The 21,599-nt window shown below is 41.4% G+C and overlaps 1 protein-coding gene across 7 annotated transcripts in view; it reads right to left on the bottom strand.

The window, feature by feature from the left end:
* Window positions 1-21,599, bottom strand: part of LOC134226619 (cell adhesion molecule DSCAM-like) — a 161,438-nt gene that overhangs the window by 35,028 nt on the left and 104,811 nt on the right. For 6 of the 7 annotated variants that reach the window (XR_009983518.1, XR_009983520.1, XR_009983519.1 and 3 more), the window contains 2 exons: window positions 6,319-6,416; window positions 5,830-5,891 (listed from right to left, as the gene is read on the bottom strand). Coding sequence is in view for 1 of the 7 variants with exons in the window: in XM_062707507.1 (XP_062563491.1) it covers window positions 5,826-5,891; window positions 6,319-6,416 (164 nt within the window). In the remaining 6 variants the exon portion in view is untranslated. Of the gene's footprint in view, window positions 1-5,825; window positions 5,892-6,318; window positions 6,417-21,599 lie in introns of those variants that run through there. The other variant, XM_062707507.1, reaches the window with a different exon arrangement.

Genomic DNA, 21,599 nt, shown 5'->3' with positions numbered 1-21,599 from the left:
ATATGAATCTATATACCTTTGTCAAAAGAAATTTAGTCGAATGATGTTTTGCCATTGAACATGTAAAATAGACATTAGGTCATGTGACCATTTGGTCGAAATTAAATATTCGGCCAATAATTAACGAATTATGTTTGGAAGACAATTTTATACTGAACTAATTTATGTTTAATTATGGTTGTCGTTTTTCATAGCAACAAGCTTTTTTGTCTCGAGTACCCATTTCAATTTTTCTTCCATTCCTCAATATCTTCCTATCTCGATGGTTCCTTCAATATCGAGCTGTGCAGAGGCGACTGTATTTCATCATCAGTACTTAATATTTAGCTATTTCTGTAGGTTTTCAACCTACCCTACCCACCAGGGTCTCCAAAAGTTTCTATTCTGTCAAGTGAAAAATCCTCATTGGCTTCCGTATTCGTTTCTTCCGCTGCTGATTGAACTTTCTCATGTCCATTGAATTCCTCTAATCCATGTATTTTGTCGATTATTTATTCAAATTTTATTAAAAGTCTATTGACAATTCATCCATTTAACTAATTATATATTACCGACTAAACACTTTCAACATTCGACTGAATTTCTATTTGAGTAAATGTCCTTTCGACTAAATATCCATTCGACCAAATGTCTATTCGACCAAATGTCAATTCGAACAAATGTCTATTTGACTAAATTTCCATTCGACTAAATGTCCTCTCGACTAAATGTCCCTTCGACCAAATGTCCTTTCGACTAAATGTCATTCGACTAAACGTCATTCGACGAAATGTCATTCGACGAACTGTCCCAAAGCCGTTTAGAGAATCCGTACACCGTGGACACGGTCCAGCGCCCATGCAGCGCTCGACATCTTCATCACGAACATGAACGAACACGTCAACCAACCGGTTGTCTTTCAGGAGCTCAGCTCGGACCACTATCTGGTGGTGGCGGTAGTTGGAACTTCGGTGAATCGGCACGAGCTAACCCGGCGTAACTATCACCAAGTCGACTCCTGGCGTAGCTGTCACCAAGTCGGCATCCGGTGTCATCGAACGTCGACGAGCAGCTCTCCCTAGACCGCGACCAGCATGTTCCAAAGGCCCAGCAGGTAAGCAACACCCTAACCATTGTCACTCGCAGGCAGTACCAACGTACTGGGTTGCCTGCGCTTAAGACCCGGTGCAATCGATTGACCAAAATTATCCGGGCCAGAATGGTGGACTACAGAAATAGTGATTTTTCCAATAAGATCCGAGCTCTCCCAGACTGTGCTAAGCCGTTCTAGAAGCTAACCAAAATTCTATAATCTAAGCCTCGGCCCATTCCACCTTTGAACCCATTAGGCAGCAATGGCTTTAAGGAACGCTTGATAACTCCTCCAGAGAAGGTAACCGAAATCGTCCTGGAAGTCAGCCGAAGTCATCCCCATCCGGAAGCCTGGAAAGGATTCGTCCTCTCCGAAAAGTTGTCGCCCCATCAGCCTGCTCTCAGGGTTATTCAAGCTGTTTGGAAAGGCGATTCACAGCCGGTTACCGGAGGAGTATTTGAGTCTGTCGAACATCTTGCTCGAGGAACAGTTTGGTTTCCGACGCGGTCGGTCAACCATACACCAACTGACCCGACTGAGTTAGCAACGCCCTCGGACGGGACAAGTCTGTCTCAAAAACCTCCGCCATGGCCTTACTCGAACTAGAGAAGGCATTCGACAATGTATGGCATGATGGCCTGGTATACAAACTACATCGCTACAATCTTCCCAGGTACCTTGTGAAAATCATCAACAATTACCTGTTGGCAAGAACATTCCGGGTCTCAATAAGCGGAGCGAGTTCCAATGCGCATGACATCGTCGCAGGCGTCCCCATGACAGCATCCTCGGGCCCCTGTTATTTCATCTGTTCACCTCCGAAATGACAGAGCCTTCAGAATGCGGTATTTTTTCTCTATTCGCAGATGACACCTCCATCGTCTATTAAGGTAGAGTGATCAAAGCGCTAGTGGCAAAACTGCTACGAGGCCTGGATGCCCTGACAGAGTACCTCACCAGCTGGAAGATTTGTATCAACGCAGCGAAGACCCAGGTCATCATTTTCCCTCACCTCAAAATCCTCTAAACATGTTCCGCCTGGGAACTGTAAAATCATCCTCAATGGCACGACTGTGGAATGGGCCAATGAGGCCGACTACCTTGGCTAGACCCTCGACAGCAAGCTTATTTTTCATCAACAGGTTGGCAAGACGGTGACGAAGTGTAACGTTTTGTTGAAACTACTGTACCCTTTAATCAGCCGTCGGTCGTCATTGTCCCTGAAAAATAAGCTTGCTGTCTACAAGCAAATGATCCTGCCTAACAAAACAATGTCTCATTTAGTTTGAAATTTAAAAAATGCAATATAACTAAGATGATTTAATCAATTTAAAAAAATATATAGAGGAACGGTTCGGCACTTCATCCCATAGCTCCTATTTCCATCCTGTCAAAAACAAAGAAATGAAAAGGAATTTGGTTTGTTTCTTATTTTTGTGATTTTTTTTCACCAGTGAGCACGCGTGTTAGCAAAAAGGGGCCGTCCAGAAACCACGTGGTCATATAGGGGGGGAGGGGGGGTTTGGAAAATGACCACGATAAGCCACATGGGGGGAGGGGGGTGTTGCTCTCGAACCACGTGGTTTTTTTTACACGAAAAATTTTTGGTGAATATCAATAGCGGTGTAAAAAATACAAATCATTAAAATTTAATGATTTAATCATTAAACCCAAAGCGCATCTTAGGGCCGATGCCCACGAAGCGTCTTTTCAACTCAGCGTTGAAAAGACGCAGGTGTACATCGAGAAAAACCGGTAACGCAGCGTCGGTCGTAACGCCGATGCATATCTGCGCTATTTGACCATCTTAGCCTTAGATCCTTTTTCCATAAAAAAATAAAGGAAAGAACAGGTTGCGATTCAGTCTCAAAAAGGAAAAGGAAAGGGAAAGGAAAAATGGGAAAATATAAAAAAATTCCGCCGCGCCACGTCACCGCCGCAGATGGTTTTTAGCATAACGCCGCCGACACTGTTGCATCGGCGGACTGCAGCTACAAATTTGAAAAATATTCATGTTTTTACAATAATCCAAGAAAAAAACTTCAAAAGAATTTCTTGTGGATATTCAGGAAAAATCCAGTAAAGAAATTTCCTGTAAAAACTTTGACATTACTTCATATCATCCTGATAAAGTGCTGGCATTCAGAATGATTTTTGAAAAAAAAAACAAAACATCTCCAGTGTAAATTGCGAAAAAAATCCTTAAAACTCCGAAAAAAATTCCTTGTAAATTCTGTCTGAAAATTCTGGAAGGAGTGCACTTCAAAAAGTTCAGTCTCCAGTTAGCTTTGCGAGAAAAGGCGTAGGGTTGCCAACCCGGAGATGACGAGTTCGATTCTCGTTCCTGTCTAGGATGTGTTCGGGTGGGAAACATTCTCGACATCCTAGGTATAGTGTATCCATCGTACTAGCTAAACAAGATATATAATCGTGCAATGGCTGGCATATAAAAGCATTCAATTTATAACTTAGGAAATGCTAATAGAATAAACTAAGTTGAAAAGCAGACCAACTTCCAGTTGGAATATGGAGCCATAGAAGAAGAGAAAACTTCTAAATTTTTAAATACAAACTCTTCTGAATTTCCGAAAGATATTAAACAACCAATGCCACACGAAACACTTTGATATTTCCGTTCATATTTTGTTGAAATTTTTTCGGAATACTTTTTTACGCTCTTTGTGAATTCTATCACATTTTTTTAAATTTTCCAAGTATTTTCTTTTTATTCGAGGCATTGTTTAGAATTTCCACGGAAGAGTCTATGGATTATCTTCAAAAAATTCTTTGGATTTTCAAAAAATAAATCTTTAAAATTCTCGAGATTCTTGTCTTTTTTTTATTTGTACCATAAATTCTTCCAAAAATTTTCATTCTTCTTCGGGAAGTCATTTTGATTTCTTTGCAGGTTCAGCTAAACATTGCTTTAAATCTTTACCATGCAAAGATGCACAGGAAATGATTTAGAAATTTTAAGGAATTTTCACATCAGAAAATCTTTTGAAATTTTGATTTAATTTTTTAAGGAATTTTTTCAAAAGTACAATTTTTTCACTTGTAAAAACATCGGAATTTCCTCGAGAAATTCATTATTGGTGTTCAGATGAACTTTTTTCGATTTTCTACTCGAAAATATTTTGGCATATTAATCGAAAATATTTTGGCATATTCCGAATAATTTGTTTTGGAAATTAAAAAAAACTGCTGAAAATGTCTAAGAATTTCTTTTGGAAAACGAAAAAAATTTCCATTGGAAATTTAGAAGAATTTCCTTTGAAGATTCATTAAAGTTGCCCAGGATTTAAAAAAAAATCTTTAGAGATTCTGTAAAAAAAGTAAACTGGATTTTTTTTCTTCTAATTTATACTGAAACCTGTTAATACCTGTTAATTTGGAATGTAAACTAATCTGATGATTCTGAAAGCAAAACTGGAATTTCTACAGGAATGCTACTCAAAAGAAACAACAGTAGGAGGTTTTATTTGCATCTCTAAGATTACATATTAACTTTGTGATTCTCTGACAAACTTTTTGTTGTAAGAGTTCAGTTCAGATGCTTCGCTGAGGTTTATATATCTTAAGAATTTCCAGTACCTCCAGAGCTACGGAAGGTTCCAAATACTCTTAGGAATCTATAGGGATATTCAGTGATGAACATTATAATTATTTAAAAAAAAATCACTGATAAAAAAATTAAAAAAAAATTAATAATATAGGGATATTTTGGAAAATTTCTAAACCATTACAATTTTTTCTTGAAATTTTTATAACATATTCGCGAGTCCAGATTTGTTTGTATCCTCCTGATGCATCGAAGGTGTACGAGTTCTAGATATCCTAATACACGATACACATTACAACATGATAACATCATCAAAATGTTCGAATTCATGAAAATTTATAATTTCCATGCTGGGTTTAGTTTGATTTTAAATCGGTTGAAATTGTCCATCTTCAAAATTGATCGGTTTAACCATATGTTTTAGTTACATAAGGTTTTTTTTAAATTTTTGTACTTGAGGAAAAACCACGTGGTCAAAGGGGGGGAGGGGGGATCTGCCAAATGACCACGATAAGCCACATGGGGGGAGGGGGGGTTGAAAATCTTAAAAAATATGACCACGTGGTTTCTGGATGGCCCCAAAGGATCGACGAGATTGGGGCTGTATTTCTTTGTTTTGCGGGGTTCAGTGAGATGGAAAACGGAAAAGTTCCCCTATATGCGACGATGAAGGGCTTTGTGGCCAACCACTTGTGATGAACAAAAATGATAAAATAAATGACATTAAAGTCAAAGTGAAGATATAGCCGCTACGTATACTTTGTATAATACGAGAAAGGCAAACATGTCGAATAAATGAATGTAATCGTTATTGATACAGTTTATATATTGGAACGTTACTTATTTCAAGTGGAGTTAGGGATCGTACTAATTTATGTTTATGTTATCAAGCAGTTTAGTGTTTGATAGAATGCAAAATGAAATAAAAATAGGTTTTCTGTGTTGGACAATCATTAAAGATATATTTATAGCTTTTTCAGAAACACAAATGCTTACTTCCGAGGATGGCTCAATTAACTTACTCGCAAAGTTGCAGTGCTCAAGTTAAGGACGTAATGCTACGGTGAAAATATGGAAATCATACCTATTACTATCGCTGCTCGGACAGAACTCGTACCGATAATATGCACGGTAATGGAATATTGCTCCCTGATTACGCTAACCGATGTAAATTAATCACCGTGAATCTACTTACCTGTTGGGGAACACGCTGACCAGCAGATGAATGCAGAGCGATATAACGAGCACTCCGATGATCTGCGGCATCACGTGCATTCCAGCCGTGTGTTGTCCGACCCACGAGGATGTCCGAACGTCAAGCCAGGGAGCCGGATTAGTTTCCAGCAGATGGAACCATAGAGATAGATGGAGGTAAGCAACGGAGAAACACGATTAGTGAATTACTGAACCCGGGTTGGGTTGGACATTTAACAAGATAAATGGTTTATTGGTGTCGGGTGGGGAGGCGGTCAGGGGGAAGGTCAGGTATGACCATCGATTACGTACGGGGTTAGGTCGAGTGATTTGATTGGAAACCGTTGGGTGGGTCGGAACTGAGTCCATCATGCAGCAGTCATGGTGTATGCTTTGTTTGGACTTCTTGTGAAGTAGGTTTTGGTGGTTTTTATAAGGGGTTGCCGTCAGTTGTTAATTTAATTCTGTGTGTTATCGGTGTTTTGTTTACCTGTTCTGATTTGTGCACAATAGTGCATCGATTCACTCCATGTTGCATCGCAGCTGGATGCTCTCCTTTGATAACGTGCACAACGACACTAGCAGAATCTGTAATAATATTGAAAGGAGAGAGTTCACTTGATTAGAATTAAATTATTGAGCAATATTCATAATTTTGTTTATATTCATTATTATGATCATATCATAATAAAATTGATCTTTTGGATGGCATCAAATCCACATTCCAATACGAAGACAATATTATTATTTCCCTGAATTGCTATGTTTTCACTTTTAATGTATTACCTTGGCTGAGCATATACACTGGTTATGATGGCCTTTTTTTGCCCTATAGAAGCAAACTGTTAAAATATGTACGGATAATTTGTAGATACCCTATACACAGATAGAAAAAGTTGTTGAAATTTACACGAAAGTAATGCACATAAAGGGAATGCCAAAAAGAGTGTAAATTTAAACGATATTATCGCCTGAATGTATGCAATTTCTATTGCATTATGCCACTTTTCATATGACTTATGCTATAGCAATTGACATAATGCTATAGAAATTGCATACATTTAGGGCGAACTTGTTGGAAAAGAACCATGTACGCCCAGAAAAGTGTAATTTTCCGCGTCTTTATTTTTTACGCGCTTATTAATTTTCATATTTTTTATTGTGTAGGACACTGCACGGACGAATCTCTTTCTCTTTCGTTCTTCGTGAAATTTGACATATACTGGCCTTGTTGTTTTCTAATTTGCAGCAAAAAGAGATAAAGCAGTCCGTGCAGTGCCCTATAGATAGACCATAACAAGGCCACAACCCCAGCAAAGATGAATAACTAATTGATAATCAATTCTATTGGGCTGCAAAATGGTGGGTTGACACCAAGGAAGGAGCGCCCAACAGAGCTCTGGTCCCCACAAGTCCCTATCTCACGCTTCCACGGGTCGTCCGATGACAAAAGACCGCCAGCTAAGGGTTGTGTACTTTGCTGGTAGTGCAGCCTGGGCACTGTTGTCCTTCTGACATCAGCTAGAGTGAGAAGGTACGCCTCGAGCGTCTGTTCACCAGGAGGTGCGGCTCAAACAGCGTCTGCCTGGTACCCAGCGGCTGATTAACGAAATGCTGTATCGCGTCAGCTATACCTAAGGTGGCAGCCCCATCATCGCGATGTAGGTAACGCGACCCCGGTAAGGTAGCTTACTGAAGCCTCTCAAATACCACCATAATAGAAATAGGAAACGTTATTTTTGGCAACCGACCCGGCAACGAAATAAGGACTATGATTGGAAACTCGGTACCTGGAATGTCAGGACCCTAAATGAACCTGGACGAGTGAGCCTTCTGGCTCGTGAACTGCAGAAGGTTGGAGTGAACGTGGCTGCTATTCAAGAAGTCCGATGGCCTAGATCTGGAGAACGTGAATTCCGAGCCGTGGACCCCACGACCAATACTGCATTCAAGTATAACATCTATCACAGCGGCGGTGAAAAAGCAGAGCATGGAGTTGGTTTCGTAGTGATGGGCAAGCAGATGAAGCGAGTGATGCGGTGGAAACCCATTAGCGAACGAATCTGTGTGTTGAGGATACGGGGCAAATTCTTCAATTACAGCCTAATCAACGTGTACGCACCGACAAACGATAAATCCGACGACGTGAAGGACACATTTTATGAATGTCTTGATAAAGCCTATGGAGAGTGCCCAAAGCATGACGTGAAAATTGTTATCGGAGACGCTAACGCTCAGGTCGGTAGAGAGGACTTTTCCGTCCCATAATTGGTAGGGAGAGCCTTCACTCTGCTACCAATGACAACGGCCTACGTCTAGTAAATTTTGCTGCTGCCAGAGGGATGGCCATCAGTAGCACCTACTTCGCACGAAAGAACATCCGAAAGCACACCTGGAGACACCCAAATGGTGAAACTTGCAACCAGATAGACCATGTTCTGGTGGATGGGCGCCATTTCTCGGATGTTATCGATGTGCGGACATTCAGAGGTCCGAACATTGACTCTGATCACTACCTCGTTGTCAGTAAAATTCTATCACGGTTGTCAACTGTATCGAACGAAAGATCACAGCGAACGATGCGTTACAATATCCAGCGATTGTCGGCGGAAGGAGTATCGGCTGAGTACCGCCAGAAGCTCGACGAACGGATAAGTGCAATCAACGTTAGCGACAACATCAACGATCTATGGGAGTCGATCCATGGAGCGGTGAGCACAACAGCACGAGAAGTGGTAGGCACTGCACAGAGGCGACCCAGGACGGGATGATTCGATGTGGAGTGCCAGAGAGTGACAGACGAGAAGAACGTTGCCAGAAGCCGGATGTTGGTGTCAGGTACCCGATCGAATAGAGATCGGTACAAGGAAGCAAGAGCAGCCGATAAACGAACCCACCGCAGGAAGAAAAAAGAGTACGAAGAACAAGTGATTAGTGAGGCGCAGGAAAAAATGGAGCAGAACGATATGCGGAGGTTTTATGAGTCTGTCAATGGCGTGCGGAGAAAGACAGCGCCATCTCCCGTCATGTGCAACGACCAACAAGGGAATTTGCTGACAGATAAAACTGAAGTGGCTGCCAGGTGGAAGCAACACTTCGAGAATTTGTTGAATGGAGGAAGTGACGGTGCATCGGTGAACAGAATAAATATTAGCGACGATGGACAAGCTGTGGAGTCACCTACACTAGATGAGGTTAAAAAAGCTGTCAAGGAGCTGAAAAACAATAAGGCTGCGGGGAAGGATCAGCTCCCGGCTGAACTTCTCAAACATGGCAGTGAGCAGCTTTATGAAGTTCTGCACCATATTATGTCGAAAATATGGGAAGACGAGGAAATGCCTGCTAGCTGGTTGGACGGCCTCATTTGCCCTCTCTTTAAAAAGGGCGCAGACTGGAGTGCGCCAATTACCGAGGAATAACCCTCCTTAATTCGGCGTACAAAATTATGTCCCGTATTCTGTTCAACAGATTGAGACCGCTTGAAGAGTCCTTCGTCGGCGAATACCAAGCAGGTTTTCGTGAGGGCCGATCAACGACGGATCAAATGTTTACCCTGAGACAAATCCTTGATAAATTCCGGGAGTACAACTTGCAGACACATCATCTGTTTATTGATTTCAAGGCGGCGTACGATTCAGTGAAACGGAATGAATTATGGCAAATTATGCTTGAACATGGTTTTCCGGCGAAACTGATACGGCTGATTCGTATAACGTTGGACGGATCGAAATCAAGTGTAAGGGTTGCGGATGAAATATCGACGTCATTTGTTACCTTAGATGGATTAAAGCAGGGTGATGCACTCTCGAACCTACTGTTCAATATAGCGCTCGAGGGAACGATTAGGAGAGCTGGTGTGCAAAGAAGCAGTACCATTATCACAAAATCGCATATGCTCCTGGGATTTGCGGACAATATCGATATTATCGGGATTGATCGCCGTGCCGTGCTTTTTAAGATGGAGACAGCGAGGATTGGACTCACGATCAATACCAGCAAAACGAAGTACATGGTCGCTGGCAATCAACGTGGGTTCATTAGTGGTGGTGGTAGCGAAATAGTGCTGGATGGTGAAAAATTTGAAGTGGTAGAAGAATTTGTGTATCTTGGAACATTAGTGACGTGCGATAATGATGTTACCCGCGAGGTGAAAAGGCGTATTGCAGCTGCAAATAGGGCTTATTATGGACTTCGTAACCAGCTTAAGTCCCGTAGTCTGCAAACGAAAGCAAAACTCGCGCTGTATACTACTCTGATTCTTCCGGTGGCTTTATACGGCCATGAGACATGGACGTTAAAGGAGGCTGATCGGAGAGCTCTCGGAGTGTTTGAGCGTAAGGTGCTGCGGACAATACTCGGCGGTAAACAGGAGAACGGTATCTGGCGGCGTCGCATGAATCACGAATTGTACCAGGTGTATAAAGGGCTGGATATTATTAAGCTTATACAACACGGCAGACTACGGTGGGCTGGTCACGTTGTTCGTATGCCGGAAGAACGACAAGCGAAGATAATATTTAGTAGAGAACCCGGAAGAGGCCGCAGGCTTCGTGGAAGGCCGCGTACACGATGGCTTTTTGCAGTTGAAGAGGACCTGAGGGCGCTCAATGTTCAGGGCGACTGGAAGCGATTGGCCCAGGATCGAGTCCAGTGGAGAAGGATACTCCATTCGGCGTAGGTTCATCGAAGACCTGTAGCCCATCAAGTATCAAGTAAGTAATCAATTCTATTATCTGGTTATCTAACATTTTGATAACTAAACTTGTTATCAATTTGACTGAATTAACAGCCAACATGACAAAAATTTTATCTGAATTTCGTTCCTGAAATAACTAAATGAAAGCAAATTAAGTTCTCACCAAGTAAATAACACATTTTGTTATTCATGTTATTTACCCAAATAAGTAATTAAGTACTCAGCCATAATTGTTTTCATGACTTTATTATCCAGTCATATTTATAACTAGAATTGTTATCATTTTGGTTGAATTACCAGGCAGTTTAATAACCATAACAAAAGTGATAACCGAAGTTACATAGCGAATATATATAGGGGAAATGTTCCGATCTCAATCTCACTGTACATATATCCATCTCATCGCTGAACAAAGAAATACAGCACCAAATTCGTCGCTTCTTTTTGTCAACATGCGTGCTCAGGCTCACTGCTGAAAAAAATCACAAAAATAATAAACAAACCATAATCCTTTCCATTTCTTTGTTTTTGATGGGATGGAAATAGGAGCTATGAGATGAAGTGGCGAACCATTCCCCTATATTTTTTCCGAATGAACTGAAAATTTGACAGAAGGCTTATTTTAGCGTAAGAATTGTGATTCTGGCTGGACTGACTGGATGAGTTTTTAATACTTTTTGAAAACATGAAAAGGTCTAATATATATGCGTAACCAAAGATCCATTGGATTGGTTTTAATATAGCCCTATGTGACGTTTAGAATAGAATAACTTCTATGTACAGATTCATGGTAATCAAAAAAAAATCCTGGAATATGTACTACCTTTACTGGCTATGATCGCTGACTGATAAGTCCCTTATGAAAAAAACAACAAAAAGAGAAAATGAGGAATTAACATCAAGCCTACTTGTCCCATCTTGAAAACAACGGCATATGAGTCCTATCTATCTATCTATATATATATATATATATATCTTCTTCTTCTTATATATAAAAATGAAATGGTCTGTGTTCGTATCCGCATAACTCGAAAACGGCTGGATGGATTTTTTTCATTTCTTCAGCAGAAACATTCGTTATAGTTTCCGACGGGTTTATATGATATTTCCTAATGGGAAAATTACGCGTAAGGTTGTGCAAATCGTGAAAAACTGAAATTAGGATTCGTATGGCACATTCACATGGGCATTTTCGCTTACTACGCAGGACAACGTCTACCGGGTCGACTGGTTATCAAATAAAAAGGGACTCATATGCGGTAATTTTCTTTCAAAATGCACATTGTCGTGGGTCTTATTTATACTTGGATTCGTCTATTCTCTTTTGTTCGTTCCATCTTGGTGTGCGAGTAAAGGCAAAAAGGTTTTTTTTCTGCAGTCTACATGGTCATTGAATGCTAGTTGAAGCATATTTATCACAAAACATATAAATCACCAAACATTCTCATCTCAATTATTTTTGGAAATATTCAAATTGTTCTCCAAATGTAAAATAGCATCTTATTTTCCTTAGTAAATGAATGTCGCCCAATAAAAGTTTCGCCAAGGGCGTTGGTAGCTCACGCTACGGCTCTGATTCTGTAGCATAGTATTTTCAATGTTTAACTATCGAGTATCCACACAGAACAGTGTGATTCTGCTACCACAAGCTTACCGCATCAATTAGGAAGCAAACAGTGTGATTGTTGGTCCCCAAAGGGTGTTCAACTGGAAAACCGCTCAATGGTTTCATATTCCACATGACGTGTGCTAAATGCGGGATTGAATATTTCAAAGTAGGTGGTTTGTTTGGCATGTGATGCCAATAAGATCCTCTGACTACGTCACGGGTACATTTGATTTTTCCAACCACCCTCTTTGCTTTCGTTACGATTCTTCTAGCGCTCTCCCACATAGTAGGTAACGTGTTTCAGGGACGACCTCCAAAGGGAGAGGTTTTTTTATTAGAGTAAATGGAATGATTCAAAAGTTGAAAAAAAAGTGTAACCATTTGCGAATGGTAAAGATATTATACGCTCGCGTTTCACATATACCTAGCACTCTCCAGACCAGAACGTATCAGTTAATCGGTGCATCTTGCAAATTCTTCCGATGGGTGCAGGTGCCAAGCATCCACTATTCGGTACATTTATCTTGCACAACGGTCGAGTGCCCTCGAGTAACATAATTCCCTTATTTACTAGCAGAATATACCAACTCTGGGAGAGAATTCCAAAACCTCCTTCGCTACACCTCAATTTGGCACGTACGAAACGTACTCCTAGATTACTTAAAACGGTTTGGTTTTCCAGAATGTAGACATGTGTTAGGATGCGCATTTTGCCGGTCAGTTTCAGTGCGGCATTTCGGACGGGATGAGGTTCTCCTGCCGTAAGACTCCGTGAATGCATTTGCTGCTGCAGCTCTGCTGAGGCTGCTGTGGGCTTCTCGTACGACTAAAGAGGCGATAAATCGGCGTCCATTTGGTGAACCATTCGAAATGCTTCCCTCTGGAGTACGTGAGCGTTGGCCGCATGTGATCCAACGGCTAGCCTTGAGATGAAACGTATCCATCCCTACAATGTAGCACTCGCCAGAGAAGGAGACCAGTAATGGGTCTTCTTGTCTGAAGCTACATACTAGCCTTCTCAGACGTGCAGTAGTGACAATGACTCATCGAGTACTTAATAGGGTGTTCGTTAAAATAAAACTCTCCATAACGGCGTAGTTATCTAGAGATCTTTTATGTTCTAACTTAACATAATCAACTTTCTATAAAAGACATGATATGACCTTTCTCGTTTTTTGAAGATGGTCTTATGTAGTAAATTAAGGTTAATGTATTAAAAATAATGTAATTCAGGGTACTCGTAAACGCAAAAGATTTGTCTGAGTTCTGTTCTTAGTGACAATTTCCACGTAATTTTTTTTTGTATGGAGCTCAATAAGTTGCAAATTATAGGCACATATCATGTCTTTTCAATATTAAGCTCCTGAGTCCTCAGCACCCTAATATATTTGTTTATATGTGAAGTGGTGGTATATGAGGAAAGTGCTCCATTCGATTACACTGCATATATCACGTGTGAAGAAAGTTTCAGACATTGTTTATATTCCTCTGGTGCCAGTGTAAATTGCACTTAGAATGTACACAAGAGCCTCAAATGAACTGTAATTTATTTCGGGCATGTCCAGAGTCATACACTGTGTATATATATAGTATACTACGTCTGGGTATTATTCATAGTACAGACTATCGAGTTATCGGTTTTTGGAGAAAAGAAATTGTTTTTTTTTTATGTATGCCTGTAGTTCTATACGAACACATCCAGTGATTGTTGTAAATAAGCTCCAGCCCATCGAAAAAAAGAGTAAGTGCGATATGGTAGGGGAATGACGGCTTTGGCAGGTTTTGTTCTATTATTGTCAGGGGGGTTTTTGTAGTCCAAATTTTATGAAATTTGGCAACACTATTCTTTAATATGCAAAGAATAATGATATGGAAATGCTAATATCATCTTCCAATGTAGGGGAATTATGGGTAAAACCGACACTGCGGGTAAAACCGACACAACTTCAAATCTCTGATTTCAAGTAATTATCGGACAGAATTTCGACACACTTTGAATAAACGTTTGATTTTTTGTATTTCTTGTCATTTTGTAACTGGTGGAGACGTGTTAGAGTCATAATAAACATATAATTAGCATTGATCACCATTGAGGAGATGAGTTATGTAAAATTTTGGCATCGGTGTATAAGCTTTTTCGACAATAATTTCTTGATTTTCAGTATTTAATGCATCTCTGATCCATAATTGAACATCATTTTGTGTATGTTGTGGAAAAATAGTTAACTTTTTTAATTATAAACATCCACATGTATCTCATCATTATTATGTTATCAGTTGGGGTAAATTCGACACCTGCCATCGAATCACGAAATACCTCTGTTTTATTAGACTCATCATTCGCATAATATAATTCAAGTATTGGAAAACGAGGCGCCGGGGAATATAACTTAATCATAGAGTGATTACATACCATATCATCATTGGACGTGACAATAGGTCTAGGGGGTAATATTAAGTCATCAAGGAAAACCTGCAGTTCGGATAACAATAGTGCTCAAAGAAGAACCGTATTTTTAGGCTTATTCTGCTCTTAGATATGTTCAATCCATTCTCAAGTGTTGTTCTTTCGTGATCCATTTTCACCCCTGTAATTTGGGTCCTCTCTTGTTTTCCCTGTTTATCAACGATCCTGCTCTTGTAGCGCCTAGAGGAAAACGCATCTTCTACGCTGATGATATGAAAATTTATTCCGTCATCAAAAACATTGGAGACTGTCTGGAACTACAGAATCTGTTGACCTTATTTGAAGAATGCACAATAGGAAAAAAGGAGGTATTTTTGGCCAACATTATGAATCCTGCAATAAATGGTGGTATTAATCATAAAAACATAGATAGAAACGAAAAATATTTTTTTCGAGCCTTTAATGGGGTATGGGACCAATTTTTGGCATGGTATCGATTTTAGTCATATTCTACAAAACCAACGGAATTTTGTCACTTTTTTTGGCTTGCAATAAGCCCACTTGATGCTGGATAAAATACTATTGGTCATATAAAGGGTTTTACTGTATATTCGTGTCACAGACAAATGGACGCAACACAGTTTTCCTAAAATGATCAAAAAAGCACTATTAGCTAGCGGGCTTGGTAGTCATATGGCTACTGCTTCTGCCTCATACGCAGGAGGTCGTGGGTTCAATCCCAGGTCCGTTCCATTATCCTACTTTGCATCTTTCTCTATATTTCTCATGTTCTAGCAATCGCTAGAACTGGAAATGGACTTCCATACCGTTTCCATTACTATTCCTATACCTTCAACTTCAGGCAGCAGGGACTCAACTTGCGGGCGGCAGGGACTATGTCCAAGGGCTTGACGATCCCTCCCCAGGCCATCTGCGAGTTGTGGCGCCTGCCTAGGATGTGGTGGGGTTTGACAGTGGGCCCTGTTAAACCTCTATAAAAAGCTGCATGCATCCGCAAGTAGACTCCGCCAAAGCGACCGTGTGCCGCTCAAAGCGCACAAGCCCAAGTCCTGGTGTTAGGTGGGACGCTAAACAGCCCTGACACGACGGCCCTCCGACGAGACAGGAGGTTTGCGCAGGCCCAATAAGCCGCCTTTAAATACAACTATTACGAACGACATAGAAGATAATACGACTCGATACAATCGGCAACGACCTAGGCGACGAATAAAGGATCACGATTGGAAGCTTGGAACATGGAACTGCAAGTCGCTAGGCTTCGCAGGTTGCGATAGGATAATCTACGATGAATTACATCCCCGCAACTTCGATGTCGTAGCGCTGCAGGAAATCTGCTGGACAGGACACAAAGTGTGGAAAAGCGGGCATCGAGCGGCTACCTTCTACCAAAGCTGTGGCACCACCAACGGGCTGGGAACCGGCTTCATAGTGCTGGGAAAGATGCGCCAACGCGTGATTGGGTGGCAGCCAATCAACGCAAGGATGTGCAAGCTGAGGATAAAAGGCCGTTTCTTCAACTATAGCATCATCAACGTGCACTGCCCACACGAAGGGAGATCCGACGACGAGAAAGAAGCGTTCTATGCGCAGCTGGAGCAGACATACGATGGATGCCCACTGCGGGACGTCAAAATCGTCATCGGTGACATGAACGCTCAGGTAGGAAGGGAGAAAATGTATAGACCGGTCATCGGACCGGATAGTCTGCATACCGTATCGAACGACAACGGCCAATGATGCATAAACTTTGCAGCCTCCCGCGGAATGGCAGTCCGAAGCACTTTCTTCCCCGTAAGAATATCCACAAGGCCACATGGAAATCACCTAATCAAGTAACGGAAAACCAAATCGACCACGTTCTAATCGACGGTAAATTCTTCTCCGACATCACGAACGTACGCACTTACCGCAGTGCGAATATTGAATCCGACCACTACCTCGTCGCAGTATGTCTGCGCTCAAAACTCTCGACGGTGATCAACACGCGTCAGAGTCGTCCGCCGCGGCTTAACATTGGGCGGCTACAAGACGGTAGACTAGCCCAAGACTACGCGCAGCAGCTGGAAGTGGCACTCCCAACGGAAGAGCAGCTAGGCGCAGCATCTCTTGAAGATGGCTGGAGAGATATTCGATCCGCCATTGGAAGCACCGCAACCGCTGCACTAGGCACGGTGGCTCCGGATCAGAAAAACGACTGGTATGACGGCGAATGTGAGCAGTTAGTTGAGGAGAAGAATGCAGCATGGGCGAGATTGCTGCAACACCGCACAAGGGCGAACGAGGCACGATACAAACGGGCGCGGAACAGACAAAACTCGATTTTCCGGAGGAAAATCCCAGCCAGCCAGCAGGAAGATCGAGACCGTGAAGAGACGGAGGAACTGTACCGCGCTAATAACGCACGAAAGTTCTATGAGAAGTTGAACCGTTCACGTAAGGGCCACGTGCCACAGCCCGATATGTGTAAGGACATAAACGGGAACCTTCTTACGAAATAGCGTGAGGTGATCCAAAGGTGGTGGTCTTTCGTGTCTGCTATTCAACATCGCTTTGGAAGGAGTAATACGAAGGGCAGGGATTGACACGAGTGGTACGATTTTCACGAAGTCCGTCCAGTTATTTGGTTTCGCCGACGACATTGATATCATGGCACGTAACTTTGAGAGGATGGAGGAAGCCTACATCAGACTGAAAAGCGAAGCTAAACGGATTGGACTAGTCATCAACACGTCGAAGACGAAGTACATGATAGGAAGAGGCTCAAGAGAGGTCACCACGAGTTTCTATCGGTGGTGACGAAATCGAGGTGGTTGAAGAATTTGTGTACTTGGGCTCACTGGTGACCGCCGATAACGATACCAGCAGAGAAATTCGGAGACGCATAGTGGCTGGAAATCGTACGTACTTTGGACTCCGCAAGACGCTCCGATCGAATAGAGTTCGCCGCCGTACCAAACTGACTATCTACAAAACGCTTATAAGACCGGTAGTTCTCTACGGACACGAGACCTGGACGATGCTCGTGGAGGACCAACGCGCACTGGGAGTTTTCGAAAGGAAAGTGTTGCGTACCATCTATGGTGGGTTGCAGATGGCGGACGGTACGTGGAGGAGGCGAATGAACCACGAGTTGCATCAGCTGTTTGGAGAACCATCCATCGTTCACACCGCGAAAATCGGAAGACTGCGGTTGGCCGGGCACGTAGCCAGAATGTCGGACATTAATCCGGTGAAAATGGTTCTCGACAACGATCCGACGGGAACAAGAAGGCGAGGTGCACAGCGGGCAAGGTGGATCGATCAGGTGGAGGACGACTTGCGGACACTCCGCAGACTGCGTGGTTGGCGAAGTGCAGCCATGAACCGAGCTGAATGGAGAAGTCTTTTATGTGCAGCACAGACCACTCCGGCCTTAGTCTGATGATAAATAAATAACCTTCAACTTCAGTATTCTAACAGTAATCTGCTAGAATTGGAAATGAACTATAGAGCTCGTTTCCTACATCCAATTAGAAATTTCATAATTTGCCTTCTCCTATCTATCACATTGGCAGCTCGTTAACCAAGACGGACCTCTGCCTCTCGAACCTTATCCAAAAATTCCAACAAATTCCGCATGAACTCGTGGCAAGTGCAGAGGTATATTCGGCTTGCAGTGGGCGAGTGATTGCATCATCATTTCCTCCTCCTTCCCTACATTGACTTGCATTCTGACGTGGCAGGCGCCAGTATGACCTAACAAATGAGATCACCAGTACTTGTACATTGAAGATGTGTGCTAGTCCCAAGCAAACATCTGTTGGTTCCCTGTGCAAGAACAGCTGATCTGGTCATAATGGAGTAGCAACTACGAGTAGTCAATCAAGCTCAAGCTCAAGCTCAATGATAAAAAAAGCACTATTAGCTTCTGGTGTTGAAAATTCACTGAATAAAACTTATTAAACCAGCAAAGGAGAGTAGAACAGATTCAATTAGCGTCATATTGTGACATCAACGAAATGGAATTTCATTTATTTGATATTTCCATAAGATTTCTTTCATAACTATAAAAACGTATTGTGACAAGGAGTTATTTAGCACACTACTCATCCACCACTTTATGACACTTTATGGGTAAATCTATAATTCGCTTTTATTATGTAGTAATGTCAAAATTGTAAATTTTGAACCCCTTCCCTTCTACTGCGTGACGCTTTTTATGTGTTAGTTGAATTTTTCTTGAATTAGGCGCAACGTTGAGACATAACCCTCCCCCTTCAAATGTTATGTAAATTGTGTTCGTCATCATTTTCAATTGAAATGGCATTATTGAGTAACTCCCTATTGAGTAACTAATTAATCCCCCTAGCGGTAATGTTATCTTTCTCGTACATTATAAGAAAATGTATTTTGGCCTTAACTTTCGAGTCCATAGTCCGATCCAGCCTATTTCTAATAGGGAGCAATGGAACAACGTTCTCTGATGAATGAAACTCGTTGCGAGTAAATCGGTTGAGTGCAGGCCTGGGATTTGTCACCTTCATACAGAAAAACCATGCGACAAAACCAAAGAGAAAACAGTCACCTCAAACTGGACAACACAACCTAACCAACGTAGTTCGATACAGCGTACTACTGGTCTCTCGCTCCGACAAGACATTTTGAATCTTGTCACATACTTATTTTGTTACGATATATTTGTCGTGTGACGATTTCCATCACGACTAAGGTTTTGCACAACCAGACGGATTAGAATAGTTGTCATGGTTATTGACAAAAAAGTTCGTCATGTCACCTTCGAATTTTGTCGCGACAAAAATTGTTGTCGTTGTCAGCAAAATGTTGTCATTATGAATTGATGACAAAATGTGGGAAAACCACTGAAATGGTGTGGTTTCTGGATTTTACAGCAGTTGAAGCCGAGCTCATTATAAAAACGGCTAATATGTACGGCATAATAATGTGTCGAATTTTGGTGATTTTAGTCCAGTTCCTCCTGTTTTACCAAAATGCGTCATTTAATTACATATCTAAAATGTATGTTTAAAAATCACAAATGGTTTGAAATCATCTATATCCGGAAATCTTTTAAGCGGGCCATTAATACTCGAGCAGACAAGCTGTTGTATTTTGAACAACATAAACCAAAAAACATAAACCATAGTACATAGCATGAACAATCCCGCATGAGCGTTTCATGACCGTACACTTATTACGTAAGCACTTATGGGGGGAGTACTATCATTTTCTTCCTCTCCATATAAATAAAAAATAATGTGTAAGAAAAAAATTTTACATAAGGAGGAAAACACAGAAAAATGCACCGTAATAAGTATACGGCCCCACTACAGCGCGTGCCTAGCGATTAAAATTTAATACTCTGCCCAACTTAACGTGCAGTAATTCCAATGAATCAAAAATGTATCGAATTTTCCTTAATTGGTCCTTATGTAGGATATACGCTTAAATAAAATTCCGTTTTTCTCTTATACATAGAATATTGCAGTCAAATAACCGTCTATCAGGCAATGAATTATTGGTAGTGGCTGATTTCCTACCCGCCGCTTCCACATCCAGGCGCTATATCGTATATGCGCCAACAGCCAGCATGAGTTAACCGCCAGAAATTCGTATGGTGAAAGGCATCTAACGCGGGTTTTCTCAAAATTAGGATCTTTTCATGAATAACTAGTTGGTACCGGTTATGTAGGAAGGTGTCCGCTACTATGCCTATATTTTTACATAAAGGTGCTGAATTTTGAAGAAATCGACCCTTAAATGCCTTTTGCATACTGATTTCAGAAAGTTAACTCCTAGTGTGCCGCTGTAATCACCCTCAAAGCAGGCGATTCATTGCTACAAACGGTGTACCGGTCAAAATCCACTAAAGTCGATACTTACGCGGACGATTGTACTGCGTAAGTCAAAACCGCGTGAATCACAAAAACCGCGTAAAAACGACTCAAAAATTGCTGTTTCGTACGCTCCGATTTTTTTTTAAATTCACGTGAACAAAATCGGTTAAAAACACGCATTAATCCAAAACCCGCTTGAAAAGCACAAAAACTCCATAAACCGCGTGAAAAGCGAACAAACTTGCGTTGCGTTAAATAGCTCAGTTATTCGACACTGGAGGATCTTTCTCTATACAAGAGACACTTGTTTTTTTGTTTATGTATTATTATGTACGTAACAACGCAAAAATTGAATAAAATTTCTTATTTCTAAACAGAAAATCTGTCAAGAGAACAAAAAAAAATAATTATAAAGTGCTCTTTTCGGTATGATATGTCAAATTTGTCCGCTGCCATTGCTTCTCCACGCAGATGGACAACCAGAAGATGCGACATAACTTACTTTCGGGACCAATGTTGTGTCGTGTACAGAGCCGAAAGTGTATGCGTTGTCACACTTTTGTCGCAGATGTGCTCTAACAAGACATACAACAAAAGCAAATTGTCGCGGTTGGAAAAAGTTGTCATCTGGTCGTGGGGATCCAGTCGTGCGACGGAAAACTGGAAGTTGACAAGTTTTTCTTGACTGACCATGTTTTTATGTATCTTGTCAGGTGTCACTGACAAACGCGACAATTCCCAGGCCTGGTTGAGTGTAAGTGCCTAAAAAATAGTTAAGATAATTTTTGCTCACACACATACAGACATTAACATACACGTACACACATACATCACCTCAATTCGTCGAACTGAGTCGATCAGTATACAACACTATGAGTGTTTGGGCGTTCTTTTTAGTGCTTTTAGAGCAATCATATAGCTTCTACGTATACTTAGTACACGAGAAAGGCAAAAATAGGCATTTTTTAAAAATCATGTATCTTACAAAGTTGTGAATTTGGGCAGAATTTCATTCATGGTCCTCAAAGCTTAAGCGTTCAATAGTATAGTGCATGATGTTTTACTGCGGGGTATTGCGGGGTACCAAACTGTTTTGTTCGTTAAAAACTGCGTCTGGACGGAGCTATTATTACATTATCAAGCCTATTGCATAGATCTGTTTAAGAGCTTTGTAACGATATATAAATATGTTACTTTTGAGTCG

This window comes from Armigeres subalbatus, chromosome 3, assembly GCF_024139115.2.
Source record: "Armigeres subalbatus isolate Guangzhou_Male chromosome 3, GZ_Asu_2, whole genome shotgun sequence".
Classification (NCBI taxonomy): Eukaryota; Metazoa; Arthropoda; class Insecta; order Diptera; family Culicidae; genus Armigeres; species Armigeres subalbatus.
This window is presented reverse-complemented; position numbering and strand designations above follow the sequence as displayed.